The 20,533-nt window shown below is 55.9% G+C and overlaps 2 protein-coding genes across 3 annotated transcripts; both read left to right on the top strand.

Moving 5' to 3' along the window:
• Nucleotides 1–720: 720 nt before the first annotated feature.
• CERS1 (ceramide synthase 1) lies at nt 721–14,668 on the top strand. Of its 2 annotated transcripts, none has more exons than XM_072845609.1 (7): nt 721–1,014; nt 9,279–9,438; nt 9,993–10,173; nt 10,543–10,704; nt 11,617–11,764; nt 12,375–12,523; nt 13,034–14,668. In XM_072845609.1, exons 1-7 carry the CDS (start codon nt 784–786, stop codon nt 13,074–13,076), a joined length of 1,074 nt encoding a protein of 357 aa, XP_072701710.1. In that variant the 5' UTR covers nt 721–783; the 3' UTR covers nt 13,077–14,668. The 2 variants fall into 2 exon arrangements, with proteins under 2 accessions (XP_072701710.1, XP_072701711.1); XM_072845610.1 differs by lacking the exon at nt 721–1,014 and adding an exon at nt 7,165–7,191 and having other exon boundaries at nt 13,034–14,665.
• Nucleotides 14,669–14,704: 36 nt separating this feature from the next.
• Nucleotides 14,705–20,471, top strand: GDF1 (growth differentiation factor 1). Its single transcript, XM_072845608.1, has 2 exons — nt 14,705–15,564; nt 16,647–20,471. The coding sequence occupies exons 1-2, from the start codon at nt 15,279–15,281 to the stop codon at nt 17,480–17,482; spliced, it is 1,122 nt and encodes a 373-aa protein (XP_072701709.1). The 5' UTR covers nt 14,705–15,278; the 3' UTR covers nt 17,483–20,471.
• The last annotated feature ends 62 nt before the right edge of the window (nt 20,472–20,533 follow it).

The following is a 20,533-nucleotide window of genomic DNA, read 5'->3' as shown; positions in this document are numbered from 1 at the left end:
GGAAGGGATGAATCTTCTGCTACGTGGAGGCTTTTGCCGAGAGGTATGGAGAAAAGAAAGATCTGGAGAAATGTTTCTCTTGGGATAGCGAATGAGAAAATGTTAAAGGGTGGATGTTTAGTCAAGCGTTTTGAACATGGAGAACTGTAGGAGCTCTGGGTTGTTGAATGATGGTGCCAAGGCCCTGTGGGTGACTTCCAGCCCCCATGGCCACCCAAAGGGTGCACCTTGGCAGGCACAGCGGTTTTCCACTGTTACATCACCAATTGTCATCTCTTGGTACTGAAACATTAGTATTTGCCTCCGGTTCTTGCTACTGGAGTGACTCCAGCCTATTGTCACAGAGAGAGCGAGCAGTCGCGTTGTTTTTTTGGTGGTTGGTTTTTTTTTTTTTTTGGTGTAAGAAACTGGTAATAACTTCATGCAGCGACTCTCCGTGCCGATGAACCTAATGAGCCGGCGCTCCGCTCCGTGCTGATTAACGAGCACCTAATGAGCCGCCGCTCCCCTCCGGGCACGCTGCCCTGGCCCCGGCGGGGCTGAGAGGCTTCTCCCGCCGCAGCCCTCGCCCGCCTGCCCCGTGAGCTCGGCGGCGGGGGCGAGCAGAGCCCGAAGGGGCCGGGCCGGGCGCGGGGAGGGAGGGAGGGGGGGGCGGCTCTTAGGGCCCGGTAACGGCGGGGAGGGGAGTCCCGTCCCCGTCCCGCCCCGCGTGGAGCCTGCGCGGAGCCGCCGGGCAGCGCTGGGCCATGGGCGGGCAGCGGTGAGCGCGGCGGCGGGAGCGCCATGCCCGCCATGCCGCCGCCCGAGCCCATGCCCGGCTACGGGCAGCTGCTGCGGCGCGGCTACGGCAGCTTGGCGGCGGCCGTGCGGGGCTGCGGGGACTGCGGCTGGGAGCTGTCGCGGCGGACCTGGGCCGAGAACGCGCACCTGGGCTGGGGCGAGGTGCTGCTCTGCGGGCTCTGCGCCCTGGGATGGACCGCGCTGCGCCGCGCCGCCGCCCGGAGGCTCTTTCGGGTCAGTCCGTGCCGCCGGGGAGGGACCGGGGACGGGCACCGGAGGCCGCCGGGGCTGCGGGCTGGGAGCCCCCGTTGCTCGGCCGCCTCCCGTGCGGGGCCGTAGCCCGGGGGCCCGTTGCACGGGAGGGAGGGCTCGTCCTCCGCCATCCGGGGCCGCATCCCGGAGGCCCGGGTGGCTCGTTGTATGGGAAAGCGCGTTCTCCTTCCCCGTGGGCTGCATGCTGGGGGTGGGGGGGAGGTGTTGCATGAGAGACCACCCCCCCCTGCCCTGCCCTGCCCTGCCCTGCCCTGCCCTGCCCCCGGGGCTGCATCCTGGAGGACCGAGCATCCCGCTGCACCGGGAGAGCTCTTCTCCCCCCCCCCCCCCCCCCCCGCCATGTTCCCTTGGCTGCATCCCGGCAGGGGTTGGGGGTCACGTCTTGCATGGAGCCAGGTTATTTCTTGCATGGGGGAAGCAGAGGACCGCATTTCTGCGTGTCATCCGTGGTTTGCATGAAAAACGTCCTTCCTCGCTTTCCCTCCCCGGTGCGACGGTGGAGGGGATGGCGTGGGGATGGCTGCTGTACCGCAGTGCTGAGCTGACCTTCTTCGGAGCGTGGGGGATGCAGGGGTGCGAGCATCCGACCCTCGCAGCCTCCGAACGCGTTTGCTGGCCGTTGCCTCCTCCTTGTTAATACAGTACTTTGTGAGGGACGGGATGAGCAGGACGTCCCTGAGAGCGGGGAACGGCTCTGCTTAATTTCTTGCTGTGAAAAGCGTATGTGATGAAAGGAGACCTCCCCCCTCTTTCCGATGGCTCAGTCCCAGCAGAGCCGATTTCTTCCACGCTGCTTTCCTAGAGAGATGCTGTGCACTTTGCAGTTACCCTGGCCTTGACGAGCAGAAGCAATGGAGGTGCAGTATTTTGGGTCAGGGGATAGTTCTCGGCTCTCAGGGACGCAGAGATGACCCTTTTCTCACCTACCCATGAGTACAATGGCACGAGGCCTTGAGTAGCTAGAAGAGCGCGTGTGGTTCTTTGCGGCTCCACGGGACAGGCCTTGTTCCCTGGGTGAACTGTTTCCATCGGAGGCTGCTTCACAGATTGAAGACAGCTACCTTGCATCCCGTAATTCGGCTATCAGGAGTTACGACTGTCCTCTCTCTGCCCTATCCGCTGCCGAGCCTGCCTTTAAAGTGGCTCTTCCTTTGCTGTTCAGACCTGTCTTTGCTTATCTGGTAATGTGAGGTGGATCTTGACCTTGTGCAAGGTTCCGGTCTAAGTCCCCTGGAGTCATTTGAAGCTGCAAAAGTGGCATGTAGGCAAGGTAACATGCTGGCTTTTTATGTAGGACTGAATTTCTCCTTGTTACCTGCACCCCTGTCTGCCTGTGGCTACCGATGGGCAGCGGATGGTGCCTGGGAATGCTGGGACTGGGTTGAACAAGGTTGGAGGTAACCCTAGGTCTGTTGTAACAAATTGGAGGCAATTTCCTTTGCGCTCCGGTTTCTCCTCGTGTCAGGCTCACCTTTAGAGAGCGAGTGGTGATCAGAGCATGAGAAGAGCTCTTCGTGCTGCGGAGTCAGCTCGGTGCCCTCGGAGGATGCTTGGCAGCTCGTACGAGTGCCGAGGTATCGTTCCCTCAGAGAAATGGGTCACACTTGTAATTGCAGAAGAGTGAGGGGGGTTGATCAGAGCCGGTTCTTGTGGCTACATCTGCATGTATTATAGTGATGAGGTGCTGAGCGAAATTGTGATAGCGTCAGTTTTCTCCCAGCGGATAGGTGGAAGGGTAGCGGTAGGGAGAGAGAACTCTCTCTCCATACACATCTATTTTAAAAGGATCTGAAGTTTTTCCCTGTTTATTCTGCTGGAGTTGCTGTGGGAAAAGATGGAGGCTTTCCTCAAAAACCTCGGGCAGTATTTAGGAGATCAGTTTGTATTGCATGGCCCCTATACGGGCAGCGGTGGAGTGGGGTCATTCAGGAGAAAAGTCAGGGAAAAAAAAGACCTCCTGTTTAACCCTGGGAAGAAAGTTCTGTGCTCAGGACTTCGCTTCCCAGTGCAGACTCAAAGAGCATCCTTCCTCATTTTGAATCCCTTCATGTTCCCTGCAAGAACTGAAACACGGTAATAAAAATGAATCCACTCAGTGTCCAGAGAATGCCACCTTCCTGCATGTTATTTATAAATAATAAATCTCGCTGCTTGGATTGTGATTCTCTGCATCTGAAGAGGAAGCGACTCTTACCACAAGGCCTTGAAGCTTGGAGCGTAAAGTGCACCTTACTTAGCTCTGGCCGTGACCGCTCCTCTGAGAAATGGGTGCGTTAAAGCCATATACCTCTTCCTGTGCTATCTGCATGGCCCTGTTTTTATCAGTGGGGTCAAGAGAAGAGGAGATAGGCACCTTGCTCTCTTCTAGGACCACAGCAGCATTTATCCTGCGACACCTTTGTCACAAAAGGTCTCACGGTTGGGTTGAAGAAGCAGTGAAGGTTGTCCCTGTGATGGAAGGGGTTTGGTTAGGATTCGAAAGCGTGGACTTTTACCTGTTACAACAGTTAGGTCGGTGCCTGTGCATTAGAAGTGGTTTTCCCATCAGCCTTAGAGCAAAGATAATTTTTGGCCCGTTGCCTCTTCTTCACAGAATCCTCACTTGGTGCAAATATGGAAAGGAGTTGTGTTGGTGTAGGAAAGATCCCAGTTAGCTGAGCAAATGTGGATTACTAGGTAGGGAAAGACCCCCGAAGTCAGCTATACTGGGGGCACGGGCATCCCTGCAAAGGCCTGAGGGACGTATCCTTCCTCTCTGGGGTCTGGCCTGAGAGTCTCTGCTCTTTGTCCCGTTGACTTCTGAGTGCACAAACTTGGATGATACTCGGGGCATGCCTGATTGTACGAGCTGGCTGGAGCTGCAGACTGCCTTCAGAAATGAAGACCAAGCGGGTTCTAGGCAAGTGTTCCCATCCCTTGAAGCCTCCTCGGTTTGTCTGCCCCTGTCCTCCTGCCGCAGTTAGTGTCTGAGCTCCGTCGTCCTTGGTGTGTCCCCTGTGTGCCGAGTGGCTGCAGCCAGGCTCTGAGGAGTTTGATTAAAAAGCAGCAACCTGAGCATCTCTGCATTAGTTAAACATCCTAGAAGGGAGCTGAGCCCAGCGGTGCCGAGGCCAAGCGCCACTGGAATAGGACCAGGCAGCTCTGCTCGGGAAAGGCTCGGAGAAGCACCTGGAGCTCAGCAAGCCTGTGCTGGCAGTCTCCTTTCCCAAGCAGGCCTTGAGCAGTGCAGTGAACTTGAACAGAGAAAACTAAGAGCACACCTGGATTCACGCACAAAGATGATCCAGAATAGCTGTGGCAAACCTCGGCAGACACTTGCAGCCCTAAACTACCCTGAGCCAGCTTTGCTGCTGGGAGTTAAAAGTCCCTGAAGTCAGCTAAGTGTAAGTCCATAAGTAAGCAAAATCCATTCTGGATAAAAGCTGCCTCTGAATCTGGTGATGTTCATCAGGTATCACCTCCGTCCTTAACAGCTGCCTGCCTTTTCTCTGCAGTGGGTAAATGTTTTCCATTTTTGGCCCAGCCACTAGTCAGCTTGCTATCTTAGTGGTGTCGAAATTTGTAGGACATTGCAGTGTCCTCTGCAAGGAAAAGTGTTGTGTAAATTGAAAAATGTGCTCTGGAAAGCAGGGTTTCTCGGTGCGTGATACAGTATAGCCCCAGGAAGGATGTGGAAACTGGAAAGCAAGGATCCCTATTATCCCTTTCAGTGATTTATGCAACTTTTCTCCACCCTACAGTATTGTCAAAATTTGTTTTTCCAAGCCCCAGCACTGAGCGTGTGACTCGAGGCGGGGAATTATCACTGTCCCGAAACCCCGCCACCCAAGACAACCTCTGCTGAGAGCAGAGGACACCGACCGAGCCCAGGGATGGGAGAAGGCTCTGCCGCACCGCCGTTTCCTCGGCTCGTCCCGCTGTGCTCTGCCCGCTGTTCGAAGTGCAAACCCTGGGAACTCAAGGGGGAGAAAGCCACAACAATGGGTCTTTTCTTCGCTCCGGGGAATGAAGCTGTGCTGCTGCGTCTCGGAGCAGGGGCTGCTCTCCCTGTGCTGCTGTGTCAGCAGTCAGGCATGAGGAGGTTATTCAGCCCCCGCAGCACCCTGTGGGCAGCTGTGTCTTGTCTTCAAAGAGTGTCTTCTATTGCTTTTCTCTCTTAGGGGCAAATTTTACTGCTTGCAGAGGAGCTGAGGAAGAAATAACGTCTGTTGGTTTGTTGCTATTGTCATAGTGCCTTTTTCTACGTGTTTATCTGGAAAGTGTTGTCCAGAGCCTAACACAGCTTCCCAGTGTCTTAGCTGCTCTGCGGGCAGAGAAACTGAGGCACTGAGCGGCTCGCTGCCTGGCGTGGGGATGGAGCAATGAGAGCTGGAGCTCTTCGTGCTGTGCTCAGTTCATTCCCCTTTCCTAGTGGGGTGATGGCCACCGCCCTTGGGTCCACAGGCTCCAGGAGACTCATTTCTTTGGGTTTAGAGTACAGTGACATTTTACTGGGTCTTTCCTTCTGCAGGCTCTGTGCCCCATCCCTGATGTGGCAGGGGGTGGCAGCCAGTCTGGGAGCGGCGTCCAGGCTGGGTACGGAGGGGACATAGTCCCTTGGGGTGGAAAGGCACCGTCGCAGCTCTGGGAAGAAGCACACCGAGCTGCGGGGAGCTGTGCCACCGCTGCGGAAGGGGCAGTGGCTGTTGGTTGTGGCCAGGTTTTGAATTGGAGCTCTGCTTGCTCATCATTATCATCTGCATTGAGTAAAAGCTGATGTAAAGCTGCCAGTTCCCTGGGCTGAGGATGCTTCGTGCCAGCCATTCCTTTGTGTTCCTCTGGGGAACTCGTTGTGCCCAGCAGCCAGACGCGGCAGGGCTGGGATTTGGCCAGCCCCTCGTCTCTAGGCTGGGGAGGTGGCAGAGGCGATGGGGGTGGTTTGGGGGATACAATTCCTCTGTAACAAGCCTCAATTCATAATCCATCACTGCAAGCCTGCCAGGTTGCTGGAAGGACTCATGTCCTGCTGCTTTAGCTCATTGCAGATTTAAGGGCACTGGCTGCTTTCCTCTAGTGCCGGAGGCTGTAAAAAGGGAGAGAGCATGTGTTTGCTTTTTGCTACGAGTATTTTTTTGACACTTCAGCAGAGCTGTGGGCAGCGACAGTTTCCATTCGGTTTCTCTTTCCAGCTCCAAACTGCTCTCGCAGCCTGCTCTCACCCACTGCTTTGCTCCTTCCCTCCCCGGCCCCCCAGGTCGTGCAGGGCGGTGCTGCGGGGGAACGGTCGCGTCCCTCAGACCGCTTTTAATTTTACAAGTGAATCAGAAGATGCCTGTGAAGGTTTGTGTGGGGGTAACGAGGAGGAAGAGGGAGGAAGAGCCGGTCGCCCTTTAAGCGAAGCCCCGTTACATCACTTGCCAAGAGCCTTGGGCTCTTTCAGCCGGAGCCAGATCCATCGTTCCCGCCGCAGCACCCGTCACCCTTAGCAACAGGCATCTCTGCGCCGTTGCTGTGGGAACGGCAGCCGGGTGACGGGAGGACATCTCCCACCTTGTGCATCTCCCACCCCCAGGGAGAGGGCAGATGTGCCTCCTGCCTGGCGTGGGCCGGTCTGTGCGTCTCCTCGGCTTGCGCTTCCCTCTGCGAGTGGTCCGGGTTTTGGTGACGTTAATTTGTCCCCCCAGCCCTCTGTGTGGGTCAGTGTTCTGGGAGATGCTGGTTCTCTTCCGATCCTTCCCTGTGTCTGCTCCAGAGCCAGCTCCCATTTCTGTAGTGCTCAGGGTACAGCCTGAGATGCCCCGTGGCTATTTAAGGGAGGAGGAGGGCTCTCTCCAGGACTTGTCATTACCCATATATGCAGCGAGGGCTAAAACCTCTCTGAGCATTAGCCACCGCAAGCTGGAGCGGAGCAGCCCTTCCCTGGGCTTTGCTTTTGCTCCAGGCTGGGAGCTGCTGCCATGCCTGCAGCGGGCTCTTCATCGGGCTGTGACTGCAGGCTCGCGGTGGCAATTTGCTGCGCTGCTGCCGTCTCTGCCGAGGGTCCGAGCGTCCGTAAAATGCAGGTCGTCTCAGCCATATGTGCCTGCCCCATGGGTGGTGGTCCTCGCCATCAGCTCTGCTTGCCTGGGGTAGAAACGTGGTGTCCTTCCCCCTTTGCAGGTAGGGAACTGAGGTGCAGAGAAGCAGCAAAATGACTTGGCTGGCTATCGGCAGCCGGGCTGCAGCAGGGATTTGAGGCTGAGCTCAGCATCCTAAATTCAGCCCCAGCTGAGGAGGGCAGGAGTGGCGGGGGGCTCTGCAGCTCGCTGTCGTGATAGCGTGGTGAGCTGTGCCCATATCTGAGCCGCTTCTGTGCTCCACTGTATGGAGACACAAATAATTCATGCTTTCTGGGCTCAGGACTTTCTGTCTCTGCATTATTTATTCACCCTTCAAGCTTCCTCCTCTTTTTCCTGCCATGGCTCCTGTTGGAAGAAGCCTTGGCAGCAGCGTGGTCCTGGTCTCGATGAGGACGGCCGTGCTCTGAATACGAGATGCGCAGGGGAGGCCAGAGCTGTGAGAGGCTGGAGGGGACACGGACAACTTGGCAGAGCTTTGTGGGGCCGATGCTTCCAGGTCTGACCAGTGCTGGGAAATTCAGAGCTTAGAACAAAGCACTTTTAGGCTGGGACAATGCTTGGAGTGGAATACTTTGAAAATCTGACACAGAGAGGGGCTAAAAGCCAGACCAGCCACTGCCTGGGGACAGCTGGGGCCTTAATATAGCCTTTGAGCATCGAGGAGCTGAGCGCTGGCTGCAGAAAGTGCTGACCTGGGGCAGGGTACGGTTACTTTGCAGGCATTTTGTTTTCATCTCAAGCTTATCTGGCCTCTCCCTGGGGAGCTCTCAGCTGGGGGGGGTGGGCTTTGGGCATTATCTGTATTTCAGGCAGTGATGATTCCCTCTGGACCTTGAGCAACACTCCCCTGCGTTGACTGCTCCCCTGCAGCCATGGCCAGGGGCTGCGGAGGTTGGCCGGGCTGATACGGCTCTGTCACTCTCGTGATGAGAAGCAGAAATGGTGCCTGGTGTTGCTCAGCTGCCACGGAGGGAAAACATCCGTGCCCGGAGCCCTGGCTGAGCTAAGGGCACGCTCGGCGTGCAGCATCGCTCGCTCTCCGGCAAAGGGTAGCGTCAGCTGCTCCATTTTACTCCTGGGGAGCTGAGGCTGTTTAATGCTGGGGCTTTGCTTTTACTGTAATTTCCAAGTTGTCCCTGGCCTCAGTGGCCCAGCTCTCTCGCTGTTGCAGAGCGTGAGTGTCGGGAGAGCTGGGTAGTACTCATCATCCTCGGGAGCGTGGGCAACTCAGGGTGAGAAAGTTTCGTTCTGATTAGTGCGACCAATCCACAGAACTGCTCGTCCTCCCTTCCCTCGCTTTGGCCATATTTGGGGAGGCTTTGCCTCCTATTTCTGAGTCCCAGCAGGTGGGAGGGGTGCTGCAAACCACAGAGGGGGGAAAAACCAGCAGCGTTTCAGCGCTGGTCAGCTAGAAAAGATGCTGGGAATGTGGGTGAGCGTGGGTAGGTGTGAGAGAGCAAGAGGACCCAGTGCCGCAGCCTTTACCGACTCGTTACCTGCAAGGCTGGCCCCCTCCAACGCTGGTTGCACAGGCAGGGGAGCCTTGTGCCGTGCTGGCTGGGGAGCAGCAGCGGCTGCGTGTTTAGGAGTCTGCAAAGCATCTGCTTCCTCAGTTGAAAGGCTCTTTTTGGGGAGTTGGCAGTGCTGCAAGGCCTGTATGCACAGGATGGTATTGTTACAGCTTCCTCTTCTGGGTTTCCTTGTGCAGATAGGACTTGATTTTTATTTTATTAGTTATTGATTCTCTTCTGTAAAAGCCAGCTGTGCTCGGCCCTGCTCCTGGAGCGAGGGTGATGGAGCGGTGCCCAGACTGTGGGACGCACGCCCTCGGCTTCTGCCTTCTCTGCGAGGCTCTACTTTCACAGCTTTCCAGAGTGGCCAAGGCTGAGTGGAAGGATCTCTGGCCTCGTGTTTTTCTCTGCTTCAGGCTCTCTCTGGGGCCTCTTTGACCTCCTTATTCGTGCTGTAAAGGCAGCCAGAAAAATGGGGACCCTGGTTTTGCCCTGTCTGGTAGTGCACGCAGCATACGGTGCTCGAGTCTCTTGGCGATTTGGTGAACTCTGCTCTGGGCTCCCCAGGGCCTGTCTTTTTGCCCTGCGTGACGATACTTCTCCCCTTTCCTTGCAGCCCTTCGGGGAGTGGTGCAACTTGCAGCCGAAAGATGCTGCCAAGATGCCTGAGAGTGCCTGGAAGCTGCTTTTCTACACGTTATCCTGGTCGTATGGCATCTACCTGCTCTTCTTCACCGACTACCCCTTCTTCTACGACCCACCATCTGTCTTTTATGGTACAGTAAGAACCAGGGAGACGTGGGTACGGATTAGGATGTCCGGGTTCATAGGGTGTCCGGCTTGAACAAGGGAATGGGAGTTGGGGTGAGTGAAAGAGAAGACTGAACCCCTAAATTGCCTTTCCTATGATGACGTGGGTACAGAAAGGGCACAACAGGCTGTCTCCATTCGTTTGGTTACAGAGAGAGTCACCTAGTGGCTAGACAGCAGGGGCTGGGATGTGTCAGCTACGGAGGGGAATGGGATTGAGTAGTTAAAGCAGGAGAGAAGTAAATCAAGGTTTCTCGCTTAGATCTAGGAGAGGGAGTGGGTCTAATGCCAAAGACAGAGTTTGGGAGCCAGGATACCTGGGTTTTCTTCCAGCCTCTGCCTCCTTTGCATCTGTGAGGTCCTGGATGGGAGGACGTGAGCACAGTGAAGTGCTGGGGCTGCATGGGGCAGCTCTGGCTGCTGCTTGCTCCCCACTCTTTGCACCCTTGTCCTGCTGCTGCTGACGGAAGCTCTGTGCTTGTGGCTCTGGGTTCACCCGGGTGTCTTTGTCCCACCCCAGACTGGAAGAAGGGCATGGACGTGCCCACGGACATCGCCATTGCCTACCTGTTGCAGTGCAGCTTCTACGGGCACTCCATCTATGCCACCGCCTACATGGACACGTGGCGCAAGGACTCCGTTGTCATGCTTCTGCACCACGTGGTCACGCTGACCCTCATAGCCTTCTCCTACGCTTTCAGGTGAGGTCCCTGGCTGTGACACTGGCCCTCTGCAGTGTGCCCGGGCCAGCCTTGGGCAGCTACGCAGCAAAAGCTGCAGCTTTTCTGTTCTCACGTGCATCTTACGGGCACGTAGGAGGAGGACTCTTGCTGGGTTGGTGTGGGTTCTCCCCCGCCTCCACGCTATCGCAGCAATCCCAGTGCTCGTGAGCCATTGCGCAGTGCCAGAGCCACCCTGCAGCACGTCGCTACGCTGTGCCGTGCCACGTCTGGTTGTCTGGATTATTCAGGGAGTCTGTCTGCTCCCGGTGTGATGGACCATGGGTGCTGGGTGCTACCATCAACCCGCCGCCCGCCACATCTCCCTCCCTGCTCCCCTTTTTCCTACAGGTACCACAACGTGGGCATCCTCGTGCTCTTCCTGCACGACGTCAATGACGTGCAGCTGGAATTCACCAAGCTCAACGTCTACTTCAAGCACCGGGGGGGAGTTTATCATCGCCTCAACGACGTCATCTCCAACATTGGCTGCCTCACCTTCAGTGTCAGCTGGTGAGTTTGTCTGCCTGATCCCACTTCCAGCTGTCCTTGCCAGCTTTTGCAGTCCCCCCCGGTGCCTCGGGGTACAGCCGGCTGGGTTTGTGTGCATGGGAACAAGCCCTTTCAAAAACTGTTTGGGAAGAGGATCCCGCAGAGCCTGACCCCATGCTGGGCTCGGAATCCTTCTGTAGTCACTTTGCTGTCTGTCACCACAGAAGCGCCTGTGAAATCTCACTTGCAGCATGACAAATGACCCCGGGGGGTGGGGGGGAAGGACCTGTTTCCATTTTCCCACTCGCTTGGTTTTAGCAGTAAGAAGCACTTTTGCAAGAAGGAAACGCTGTCCCAGATTCCAGCCTTGCTATTCCTCTTGGGGCAAGGCAGGAGAAAAAAAAGATGAAGAATAGAATGGGTAACTCGCAGGTTGTCACTCCTCATTTGTCCCTTTGTCTCCTTCCTCCCTCTCCACGGGCTGCTCTGAAAAGCAGGGGTGGCAGCAGGAGCCCTCAGTTTGAGGGGAGGAGAGCAGCGAAGGTTTTTAGTGATAAACTAGGGATGCACAGGACTAAGAAAACCTCCCAGCTATATTCCCCTCCTGTCCCCCATCCAGTTGAGGTAATCTGCAGCGTAGACCTGCCTCTCTACCCTGAGAAAGCCCTTTCTCTGCCCTGCCTCTGGTGCCAAGCCTTTTCTGCCCGCAGAAATTGTATTCTCCCTTCAATAGCTGCCCTCTCCCAGGGTCTGTGTGAAGCCCTGCCTAGAGCCAGACCTGTAAACCCAAGCCAGATGCCAAGACTGCAAGGGGAGATGGTGAGGGCTGCCTGGAGGCAGGAGGTTGTGCTGGGGGAAGCTGCGCTGGGTCTCGCACCTCTCCCAGGATCCCCGTGGGCCGTTAAACCCACCCTGCTCCCTCTGTCCTGGCAGGTTCTGGTTCCGTCTCTACTGGTTTCCCCTCAAGGTGCTCTACGCCACTTGCTACTCCAGCCTCCAGTCGGTCCCTAATATCCCCTTCTACTTCTTCTTCAATGCTCTGCTCCTTGTCCTCACTCTGATGAACATCTACTGGTTTCTGGTGAGTAGGGGGAGCTCAGCAACCCCTACGCTAGCTTCTCCCTCTTCTGCTGCTCCTGCATAGCTCCTGCTGCCTGCCTGCCTTGGGGGCAGCCGGGGGGACTGCAGGGATGGGGGAGGACCGAGGGATGGGTGGGGGGGGAGGAGGGAAACCCACGTCAGTGCCCGGGGGGGCTCCTCTGTGCTGGAATTCAGACTGTCTCGCACCCCGGGGATCCACAGGGAGGGAGCGATAACAGCAGTTGGGGCAGGCTGGAACTTGATATAGGTGTAAATGCTCTGGCATCCCCTGAAGCTTTGGGGAGGGGGTGAAAAGGGTGGACTTGGAGGGCTCACGCCAGCAAGCTCAACCCTGGGCAGAGCTGGGTAGCATCCGCGTTCGTCATCCTGTGGGGATGAAGTCGGTTAAGGGTAGTTGCAGGAGTGCTGCCTCCCACTGTAGGTCATCAGCCACATCCTAGGGCTTTGGCCATCCCAGAGGGATCTGCCGTGCCCTTCTTGGGGTTGAGGACAGCGGAGAAAGGTCCCACTGAGCAAATGGGAGTGAGTAGGTTGGGTGGAGCAGCTCTAAGCCCTGGGGTTTGTGGCTGACAGTGCCTCTCCTCCCACAGTACATCGTCCTGTTTGTAGCCAAGGTGCTGATGGGGCAGATGCAAGAGGTGAATGATGTGCGTGAGTACGACGTGGAGGACAGCAAGAAAACCACAAAGGCCAAGAAGAAAGAGGCTGGACTCCAGCTGCCCAGTGCTCTGAAAGAAGGGTATGTGGGCAGGGGGGGGATTACACACATGGACAGCATCTGTGGGCTGGGGCAGGGGATGCGGGCAGACCTCCCAGGGCTCTGGAGCCACTGCCAAAGGGTTCACCACTGGGCCAGAAAACAGAAGAGCAGCAGGATGCCTTGACACACAGAGTATAAAACATTGCTGCAAGTATTAGGAAGGACTTTGTATCTCCATGCCTAGGCACTGTGGTGTGTCCACCCATCTTTCTGTCCCGTGAATCCTCACCCACCCCTTCTCCTGCTCACCCTGTAGGACTGGCTCTTTGCTTGAGGCTGTTCTCTCTGGGCAGCATCTGCACTTCATGTGGTGAGCACGAAGTCTGGCAAGATGCTGGATCCCACAGAGCAGGCCTGGCTGACTGGGGACAAATTGTCTGCGTGAGCCTGTCAAGACAGGTCTGACCTCAGTAGTGATTTGTGAAAGTAAGAGAGGGAGAGTTTTGTGCAGGGACCAAGGCTCACTGCCTGCTGTGCTGTCTTTCACAGGATGCACCTGAAGAATGGACTTGTAAAAGACAAGCGGTTATAAGGGAAGCATGGCTGCTGCAGCCTGGGCAGCCTGGCTGGATCTGGGGACTGACCCAGGACCCTACACTCAAACCCAGCAAATGAAAGGCACAAGGAGAACTTCATCCCCAATACCCCTTCATCCCCTGCCCGGAGCCAGGGGAGAGATGCCACTGACAGGATCAGGCCCCTCCCGGGGCTTGCCTGTGACCAGGCTTCACCTGATGCTGATGTGCTTTCTGTAGCCAGTCCATGCTGGTTCAGTTGAGAGGCTGGTGGCTTTGCTGGTCCAGGTAGGATTTGGAGCTGGCTTTAGGTCCCCTGGTGTTTCTTCTGTCACTCCATCCCTTGGCTCTTCTCAGTCCCTTTGTGATTTCCCCTGTCTTTATTGTTGGACCTTCCCACCGACCCTTCCTCAGCAGCTCTTGAAGGGTCCTCTGACCCAGCATCAAGCTGGGGAGGGGAACGTCCTCTCCTCCGTTGGCATCGCCGTCCCAGGCAAGGGGAGTCCCAAGCCAGCTCTTCTCTAGCTGCCAAGCAGGGACTAGAGAGGTGGTGCAGGGCACCTCTGAGCCTTTCTCCTCAGGAGGGGTCACTAACACAGAGCTGGCCACATATATCTGGAGGCACAGCACAGTTCCCATGTGCAGGTCTGCCTGGAAACCCAGCCCTGGGGCATTATTCCAGCCCCCTGTCCTGCCGGATGAGGGCCAGGAGATTTAATTTGCTTAAAAAGCCTGTGTAAGTCTTATAGTTGCTTAAAAAGCCGGTCCCAGTCCTGCAAGGTCCCCTGATGAGGGATCTCTAGACTCTCGCCCAGTAATGTCTGCTTGCTCAAGTAAAGAACAAATAGTTTCTGCTCCCCGCATTGGTTTTCCAGGCAGCACCAGCCCTGAGCCTTGCAGGGTCCCCGAGGCTGGGCTGGGCTGTGTCTCTGCTGGAAGCCCTGTGGATTTTACAGCCCCTCAGACCAGGACTGTCCCATTGCTCTCCTCTCGCGGGGCCAGGACCCTCAGCTCCTGCGCGCTCCCTGGGAAGCAGAGCTCCCTCCCGGCCAAGGACAACAGGCAGTGGAGGGGGATCCAGGGCATGAATTCCAGGCATCGGAGGGTGGTTAATTTTTTTCTTTCTTTCTTTTGTTTTTGGTCTGTCATATTGATTCAACTCCAGGCTCATTGTGTGAGCCATGAGGAAAGTTCCTCGGTAAACAGAAAGCAAAAAGTGACTTGGGCTGATGGAAACTATCCCCAGCTGTGGCAGGATCTGTCACCTTCTCACTCGTCATCACCTTGCAGGGTTTCAGAGGGGTGCATCTCAGTGCTTTAGTTCCTTGGCTTTCAAGCGGGATTTGCAGGAAGGAGGAAATGAAGGGAACTGATATCCCAGGCCTCTTTCTGCTCGGTCGTAGCAAAGTTGGGGCAGTGACGGTGCCAAGTTGGGGTAACAGCGGTACCTAGGCAGCACCTGTGGGGGTAAACTGAATTTTATAATACCGGCTTGCTCAGGCTTCAACTTTTAGCTGGGTAACTCATTGGCCAGCGTTGCGTGTGTGTGTGTGTAACGTCAGGCGTGCTGCCTGCAGTTTTGCTGTGATGGCTAGAAAGGGGCTGGGGCAGGGACCCCGTGCCGGGGGTGGGTGCTGGGGGTGGGTGCCGATGGCTTTGCGTGCTGGCCCTGGTGCTGCGTGTCTTTGTGGGCAGGGAGCTGAAGCGAGAGTTCGATGCTTTGGTGTACTGGAAGTTGACGGCGTTAAGAGAGAAGTGTTGGATGCTGTGATTGGAAAAAAAAAAAAAAAAGCTGATTTGGGAGGAGGGAGCAAGAGGAGACCCAGATCCGTGTCCCCCCCTGGATCTGGGTGGGATGTCCGCAGTGGATGGGAGCAGCGCTCGACTTGCCTGCAGCTCTGTGTGGGGAAGAGCAGCTTCTCCCCTGCCACCAAGGACTTTGTTGTTGGACCTTGACGGTGTGGAGATGTGGGAGAGGTGGTAGGAGCTCTGAGGGAGGAGGGCAGCTGCCCTCCTACCACGCAGCCTCAAAGGGTTAACAGGTCCTGGGGAGCCTGGAGGGACCGTTCACACCCTCTGCCCAATCCTGGGAATCCCTCTGTGCTAATTGAGCACTAACCAGATCAAAGGCTCCAATCAGGCAATCAACACCCCCCTGGCCCCTGTCTTCAGGTCCCCAGCCCAGGCTGCTCTTTGTCTGCGGGAAGGAGAGCAAAGCAATGTGGCTTCTCCCCACGAACGCCAGCTTTAGAGCTGGCCTTGCCTGGGCTTTCCTTAGCATGGTTCTGGGGATGGAGTTAAGTTTACAGGAGAGTTTACTGTTAAAATCCTTGGGTTTGAGCGCCAAGCCCAGCCCAAAAACCTCCGTTCCTGTGCCGTCTGTGCTCTGGAGGATCTTCCAGAAGAGAAAGACGCTGCCTTCTACAAACAAAGACCTGGCGGATGCTTGTAGGGTGGAGGAATTTAACGTCCCTGGGAACATCATCCGTGTCTTCGCTGACCAAGGTACAGAAACGCCGTGGTTTGGGTCCTGCCTTTTGGAAGCCCCTCTGATCTCTGGGCTGGGAGACTTTGCTCCAGTCCTTCCTTTTCTGTCTCTTGGGTGTAGATAGGAGAGGCTGGAGGAGGACAGGGCAGTGGCCAGAATCGATCTTCAGGAGAAATCATTGCTGTGTAAACTCTGGTCCGTCTGGATGTCGTAGAAAATTATTTGCAGTTTAGAAATGAGTCCGTAGACGAGGCAGCGGGTGAGGGTGTGGAGCTGTGTGAGGCTCTGTCCTGGAGTCACCTAAAGCAGTCCTGAGATGCTGGTTTGATCGTAGGTGACTTGGCTTGAGCCGGTGGGCTCGCGGTGGTGGAGGTGACTCCTAGCCTGGGCAGTGGTAACATGGCTGTGGGTGTAGCGAGTGGGACCAGCACCCAGCTTCGGGCGGGGACGGGATGCTCGGCCATTTGGCTGCATCCCCCCCTCCTCCTTTTTGTCCTCATGCCTCTGGCTGACCATGCGGCACATCTGGCCGCTTCAGCCTGCGGCCTCTCTGAGCTGTTCTCAGTTACATGGGAACTGTTTGGTCGGTGTCCTCTCGGTCTCAAGACACCACGGAGCTCGCTTCTCTTGTGGTTCCAGGTTTCCAGTGGAAACCTAGGGCTGGCTAAAACAGGCAGCTTACCGGCTCCTAAAGTTTGCTGCTATTCGCCCTCCATCCCAAACGGCCGGCACCCACAACAACCCCCCTGTCCTGGGGAGAGATATTTACAGCTGGGGAAAAATAACGCACCAAGATGTTAAGTAGCATCTAGAGGAGATGCCGGAATGGCTGTAGCATCCCAGTGCTGCAGGCTGGAGCCCAGGCTAGCAGTTGTGCCTCCAGACCTTTCTGCAGGCCATGCCATCGGGCTGATAGCCCCTGCTGCAGCCTTGTCATCTCGATCCAACAGCTGCGGGCGTGCTTGGCTGCCCGCCTCTGTCAGCCCCATCTTCCTCTTGCTGTGCAGCTGAGAGCTTAAACTGGAGCACTGGGAGGCTGATCCTGCTCAGTGTAACAAGGGTTCAACCACCACCACCTCTATTTCTCCTTCTTTGTCAGGCCACTTCATTCATAAGGGGCAGCCCCAGAGGTTGCTGTGTCTGCAGAAGCGTCTGTATTTTAACCTCTCTGTGCTGGAGGAGGGCGAGCGCTTGACGATGGCTCAGCTAGAGATCAAATTCAGCCACAACTCCTACCACACCTCCAGCCAGGGGCAGGTTTTTGAGCTGAGGCTCTTCCAAACCTCCCAGATGTCTCTACGGGGGATGCCCTCCCACGAGCATGGCCAGAAGCTGCTGGTGGAGCAGTCCTTCGCCCAGCTGCACAAGTCTCTTCTCTTCAACCTGAGCGGGGTGGCAAAGGACTGGCGAACGTACAGCAGGAATCTGGGCTTGATCCTGGAGATCTCGGTGAGCGGCGGTGATGGTGCATCGGCCCTGGCGAGCGGGGGGCTGCAGAGCCTCTGCGCCAGCATCGACTCCTTCCTGGACACCTCTCTCCTGGTGGTGACCCTCAGCCAGCAGCAGTGCAAGGCTTCCAGGAGGAGGAGAAGTGCTCACTACACCCCCGTCACTCCGAGCAACCTCTGCAAGCCCAGGCGGCTTTACATCAGCTTCAGCGACGTTGGCTGGGAGAACTGGATCATCGCCCCGCAGGGCTACATGGCGAATTACTGCCTGGGCGAGTGCCCCTTTCCTCTGACAGCGGAGCTGAACAGCACCAACCATGCCATCCTCCAAACCATGGTGCACTCGCTGGACCCGGAGGGGACCCCCCAGCCCTGCTGCGTCCCCGTCAGGCTGTCCCCGATCTCCATCCTCTACTACGATAACAACGACAACGTGGTGCTGAGGCACTACGAGGACATGGTGGTGGATGAGTGTGGCTGCAGATAGCGGAGCGGCTGGGGGAGCGTGGTGTGCTGAAGCGTTGGATGATTGATGGAATAAATCCCTGTGTGTTAAATCCCCTCTGTGCTGGTGTTCAGGGAGTTTCCCGTTGGGGCATCGAGTGTCGGAGTTCCCCCCTGGGCTGCCCTTCCCCACGTGCAGCCAGGGACGAGGTCTGGCAGGACGGGATCATTACTGGAGTTGTGATTTAGTAATAGCTGGGTGCTCGGCCGTCCCAACAGCCGTCTGCCACAGCCAGCAGGCTATTATGGGATTATGATCAAGTCTGGTGCTGGTTGTCTATTCCGTTCTCCACGGGTGATGGCAGCACCAGGCTGTGAGTCCCAGACCCCGCTCATGCTTGGCCGAGCTGCTGCTGGTGCCAGCTTGGGAGAGCAGCAGCAGGGCTTGTGCTTTTCAGCTTTTTGGCTAAATGCTGCAGCTTGCTTAGTGCAAAAAGAAATGATTTTTTTTTTTTTTGTGAAATGATGCTGGTGGTTCCCCGCTGCTTTGGGTGCAGGGTTGGGCTGCAGCGTGGCTGTGCTGAGAGGTGACGTGGTGGCTCCGGTCCCGCCGCAGGAAGAGGTATGGTGTCGCGGCACGAGCTGCGTCGCTGCAGCTCTGCGTGACTGAATCCCTTCCCACAGCGGAGGCAGGGCCTGGAGGAGCACGGGTTTCTCTGAGCTATTTTTATTGTGCGGTTGGTGATGGGGCGGTTTGGGGGCAGGGGGTGTACGTGATTCGGAGGTGCTGGGTGGCCAAATGCAACTGCAGAGGTTTTTGTCCGAAACAGCCCGTGGGAGCTGGGGTCCGAGGGGCGGGTTGCTGTGTGATGGATGTTTTTTGGCTGAGGAAAGAAAGGGTAAAGCAGGGGGATGCGGTGCCCTGATGCAGAGGTGGGCACGGGCTGGTGCAGTGGAGTCGGTGGCATCTCGTTTCCCCCCCAGCGGGTCACTATTTCATTTACCTCATTTGCAAAGTGATGAGACCAGCGTGGGGTGTCCTGGGGCCGCTCCCTCCCCCCGGCTCACCGGTGGCCGCAGGACCAGCCTGAAGCGTGGCTGGAGCCAGATGGCAGCTGAGCATCAGGCAACGGCCGCTCCGCACAGCGCAGCAGTGTTACGGCCCGTGAGCCGTCAGGCACCACATTCACGTGGTTGTGCATTTTGGGGTTATTTGGGGGGATTTTTTTTTTGTTGATTCGTTGTTGGCTGTGGTGGCCAGCCCATGGCAGTAGCATGGCCGTGCTCTTACCCAGTCTGTGTAACGCCACTAACAAGAGCAAGGGGTGCAGTGCCGTGTGGCAGAGGAGCCAGCTTTGCCCCATCTCATCTGAGCAACAGTGATCACTGACGGAGGAGTTGTCTCTTTTCTTCCACCTTTCAGCGCGTGGGCTGCGTGTTCTCACAGCAGCTGGAGGTTTAAAGCCTGGGCAAAACTGCTAAGCCTCTCTCTGTGTCATGTGCTGGCTGGTGTTGAACAGCCGACACACCTGCATGCATGCCCTTGGGCTGGGGTTTAGCACCAGCCCTTCCAGGCCAGGCTTTCCCAACACACCTGCAGCTTTGCTTTTGTTTAGGGCAAGGGGGGAACAGAAAAGGAATCTGAGTTAGACTTGAATTTTTTGTGGTTTTCTTTTTTTTTAAATGTGAACCTGAGAACATAGCATAGATTATTATTATTTTTTTCTGTTGTTTTTTTACCGATGTTGTATTGTCTTCAAGGTCTGATGAAGTATTACCAAGCTTAAGCTGGGCCTTCTCCCTCCAGGGAAGCACTAAAGGTTTAACACCACTGTTGGGTTGCAGAGGACATGCCTTCCTGTCCCCTGGGCCCGTGTCTTTGCTAACACCCTTGCACTGTGTAGCTGAAGACCAAGACTGGAGTAGCTCGAGTGCTTGAGCTGTGTAGCGCACTAACGTGTTCATGTGCAAATGCGTTTCTTGACAGCGCCGTGGACTAGCAGAGAGCTCCAGGGCAGGTCAGCCCTGCTCTACTCCAGCAGATGAACAAGAGCTATGCTGAAACCCATTTCAAGCACTTAAATGTTTTAAGGGCTTAGAGTAGGACTTAAGCAAGCAGGAGCCCTTTCTTTCAAGTTTAGGATGGGCAGGATTAAGAAAACCTTTACGTATTAGTTTTCTGTACCTGTGCTATGGCAGACTAAGGGCTCAGCTCACTTAACACGGAGGGGTTACCTGGTTCTCCCCCTCAGTCACCCCATCCAAGCACTAAGAGTCTGGGGAGCGGTGGGAGGAGGTGGGTTACAGCACTGACCAGACATGGTGACAGCACCGGCATAGCTGTAATGAGCTTACGTGCAGGGTGGTGCCAAGACCAGGCCTAAACACTGCAGCTGCGTTTCAGTAGATGCTGAGCCACTCCTGGGACAGCCAGGGCCATCTCAGATCCCAGGACCAGAGCCAGGCCAAGCTTTGCTGAGCGATCACCTGTAACACAGGTAAATGCCATCTTCATGTTTACTGCAGCACAGGGGAAGCAGGAGGGAAGAGATCTTCCAGGCTGGACTGGTCACCTCTAGAAGCAGCCTTCTGTAGCTCCCCCCTGCACGGGCACAGCCCACCACCACGGGGCCCACTGAGCCAGAGGAGGGAAGGGGTAGGGCATTTAACAGTTTTCACAGTTCATTTGCTTACCCATGTATGCTATGCACACACCACACTTTTGTACTAGTCTGTGTTTAAAAAAAAGTAATAAACTTGGAAGTTTATATAATCAGACTAAGTTTTAATGAATGTTGCATGGTTTTATCACTGAAAGTTAGGGGCCACCTTGAATGCAAGAGCTGTTTATTAATATTTTATTGATGACAAACAGGTTTAAAACAAACTGAGACAAAATCAAAAAAGAGTAACACCGTGCTAGCACTGATGGCTGGATTTATAGAACTCAGAGTAACTGCTACAAAGGAAAAAACCAGCACAAAGCAGAGGCAAGCATTCCCATCAGTGAAATAAAGGGGGTGAGGGGAGAGGAGGGGGTTACATTACTCCAATGAATTGCAGTGCACAGAGGGTTACAGCTTAAACCTATCGG

This window comes from Ciconia boyciana, chromosome 24, assembly GCF_034638445.1.
Source record: "Ciconia boyciana chromosome 24, ASM3463844v1, whole genome shotgun sequence".
In the NCBI taxonomy this organism is placed as follows: domain Eukaryota; kingdom Metazoa; phylum Chordata; class Aves; order Ciconiiformes; family Ciconiidae; genus Ciconia; species Ciconia boyciana.
Note: the sequence above shows the minus strand (reverse complement) of the source record. Positions and strands in the feature narration are given on the sequence as shown.

Coding starts and splice junctions, on each gene's coding strand:
- CERS1 (XM_072845609.1), top strand. CDS start 784: ATGCCCGCCATGCCGCCGCCCGAGCCCATGCCCGGCTACGGGCAGCTG. Junction 10,705..11,616: donor CTCACCTTCAGTGTCAGCTG/GTGAGTTTGTCT, acceptor CTGTCCTGGCAG/GTTCTGGTTCCGTCTCTACT. Junction 12,524..13,033: donor CCCAGTGCTCTGAAAGAAGG/GTATGTGGGCAG, acceptor TGTCTTTCACAG/GATGCACCTGAAGAATGGAC.
- GDF1 (XM_072845608.1), top strand. CDS start 15,279: ATGTGGCTTCTCCCCACGAACGCCAGCTTTAGAGCTGGCCTTGCCTGG. Junction 15,565..16,646: donor CCGTGTCTTCGCTGACCAAG/GTACAGAAACGC, acceptor CTTCTTTGTCAG/GCCACTTCATTCATAAGGGG.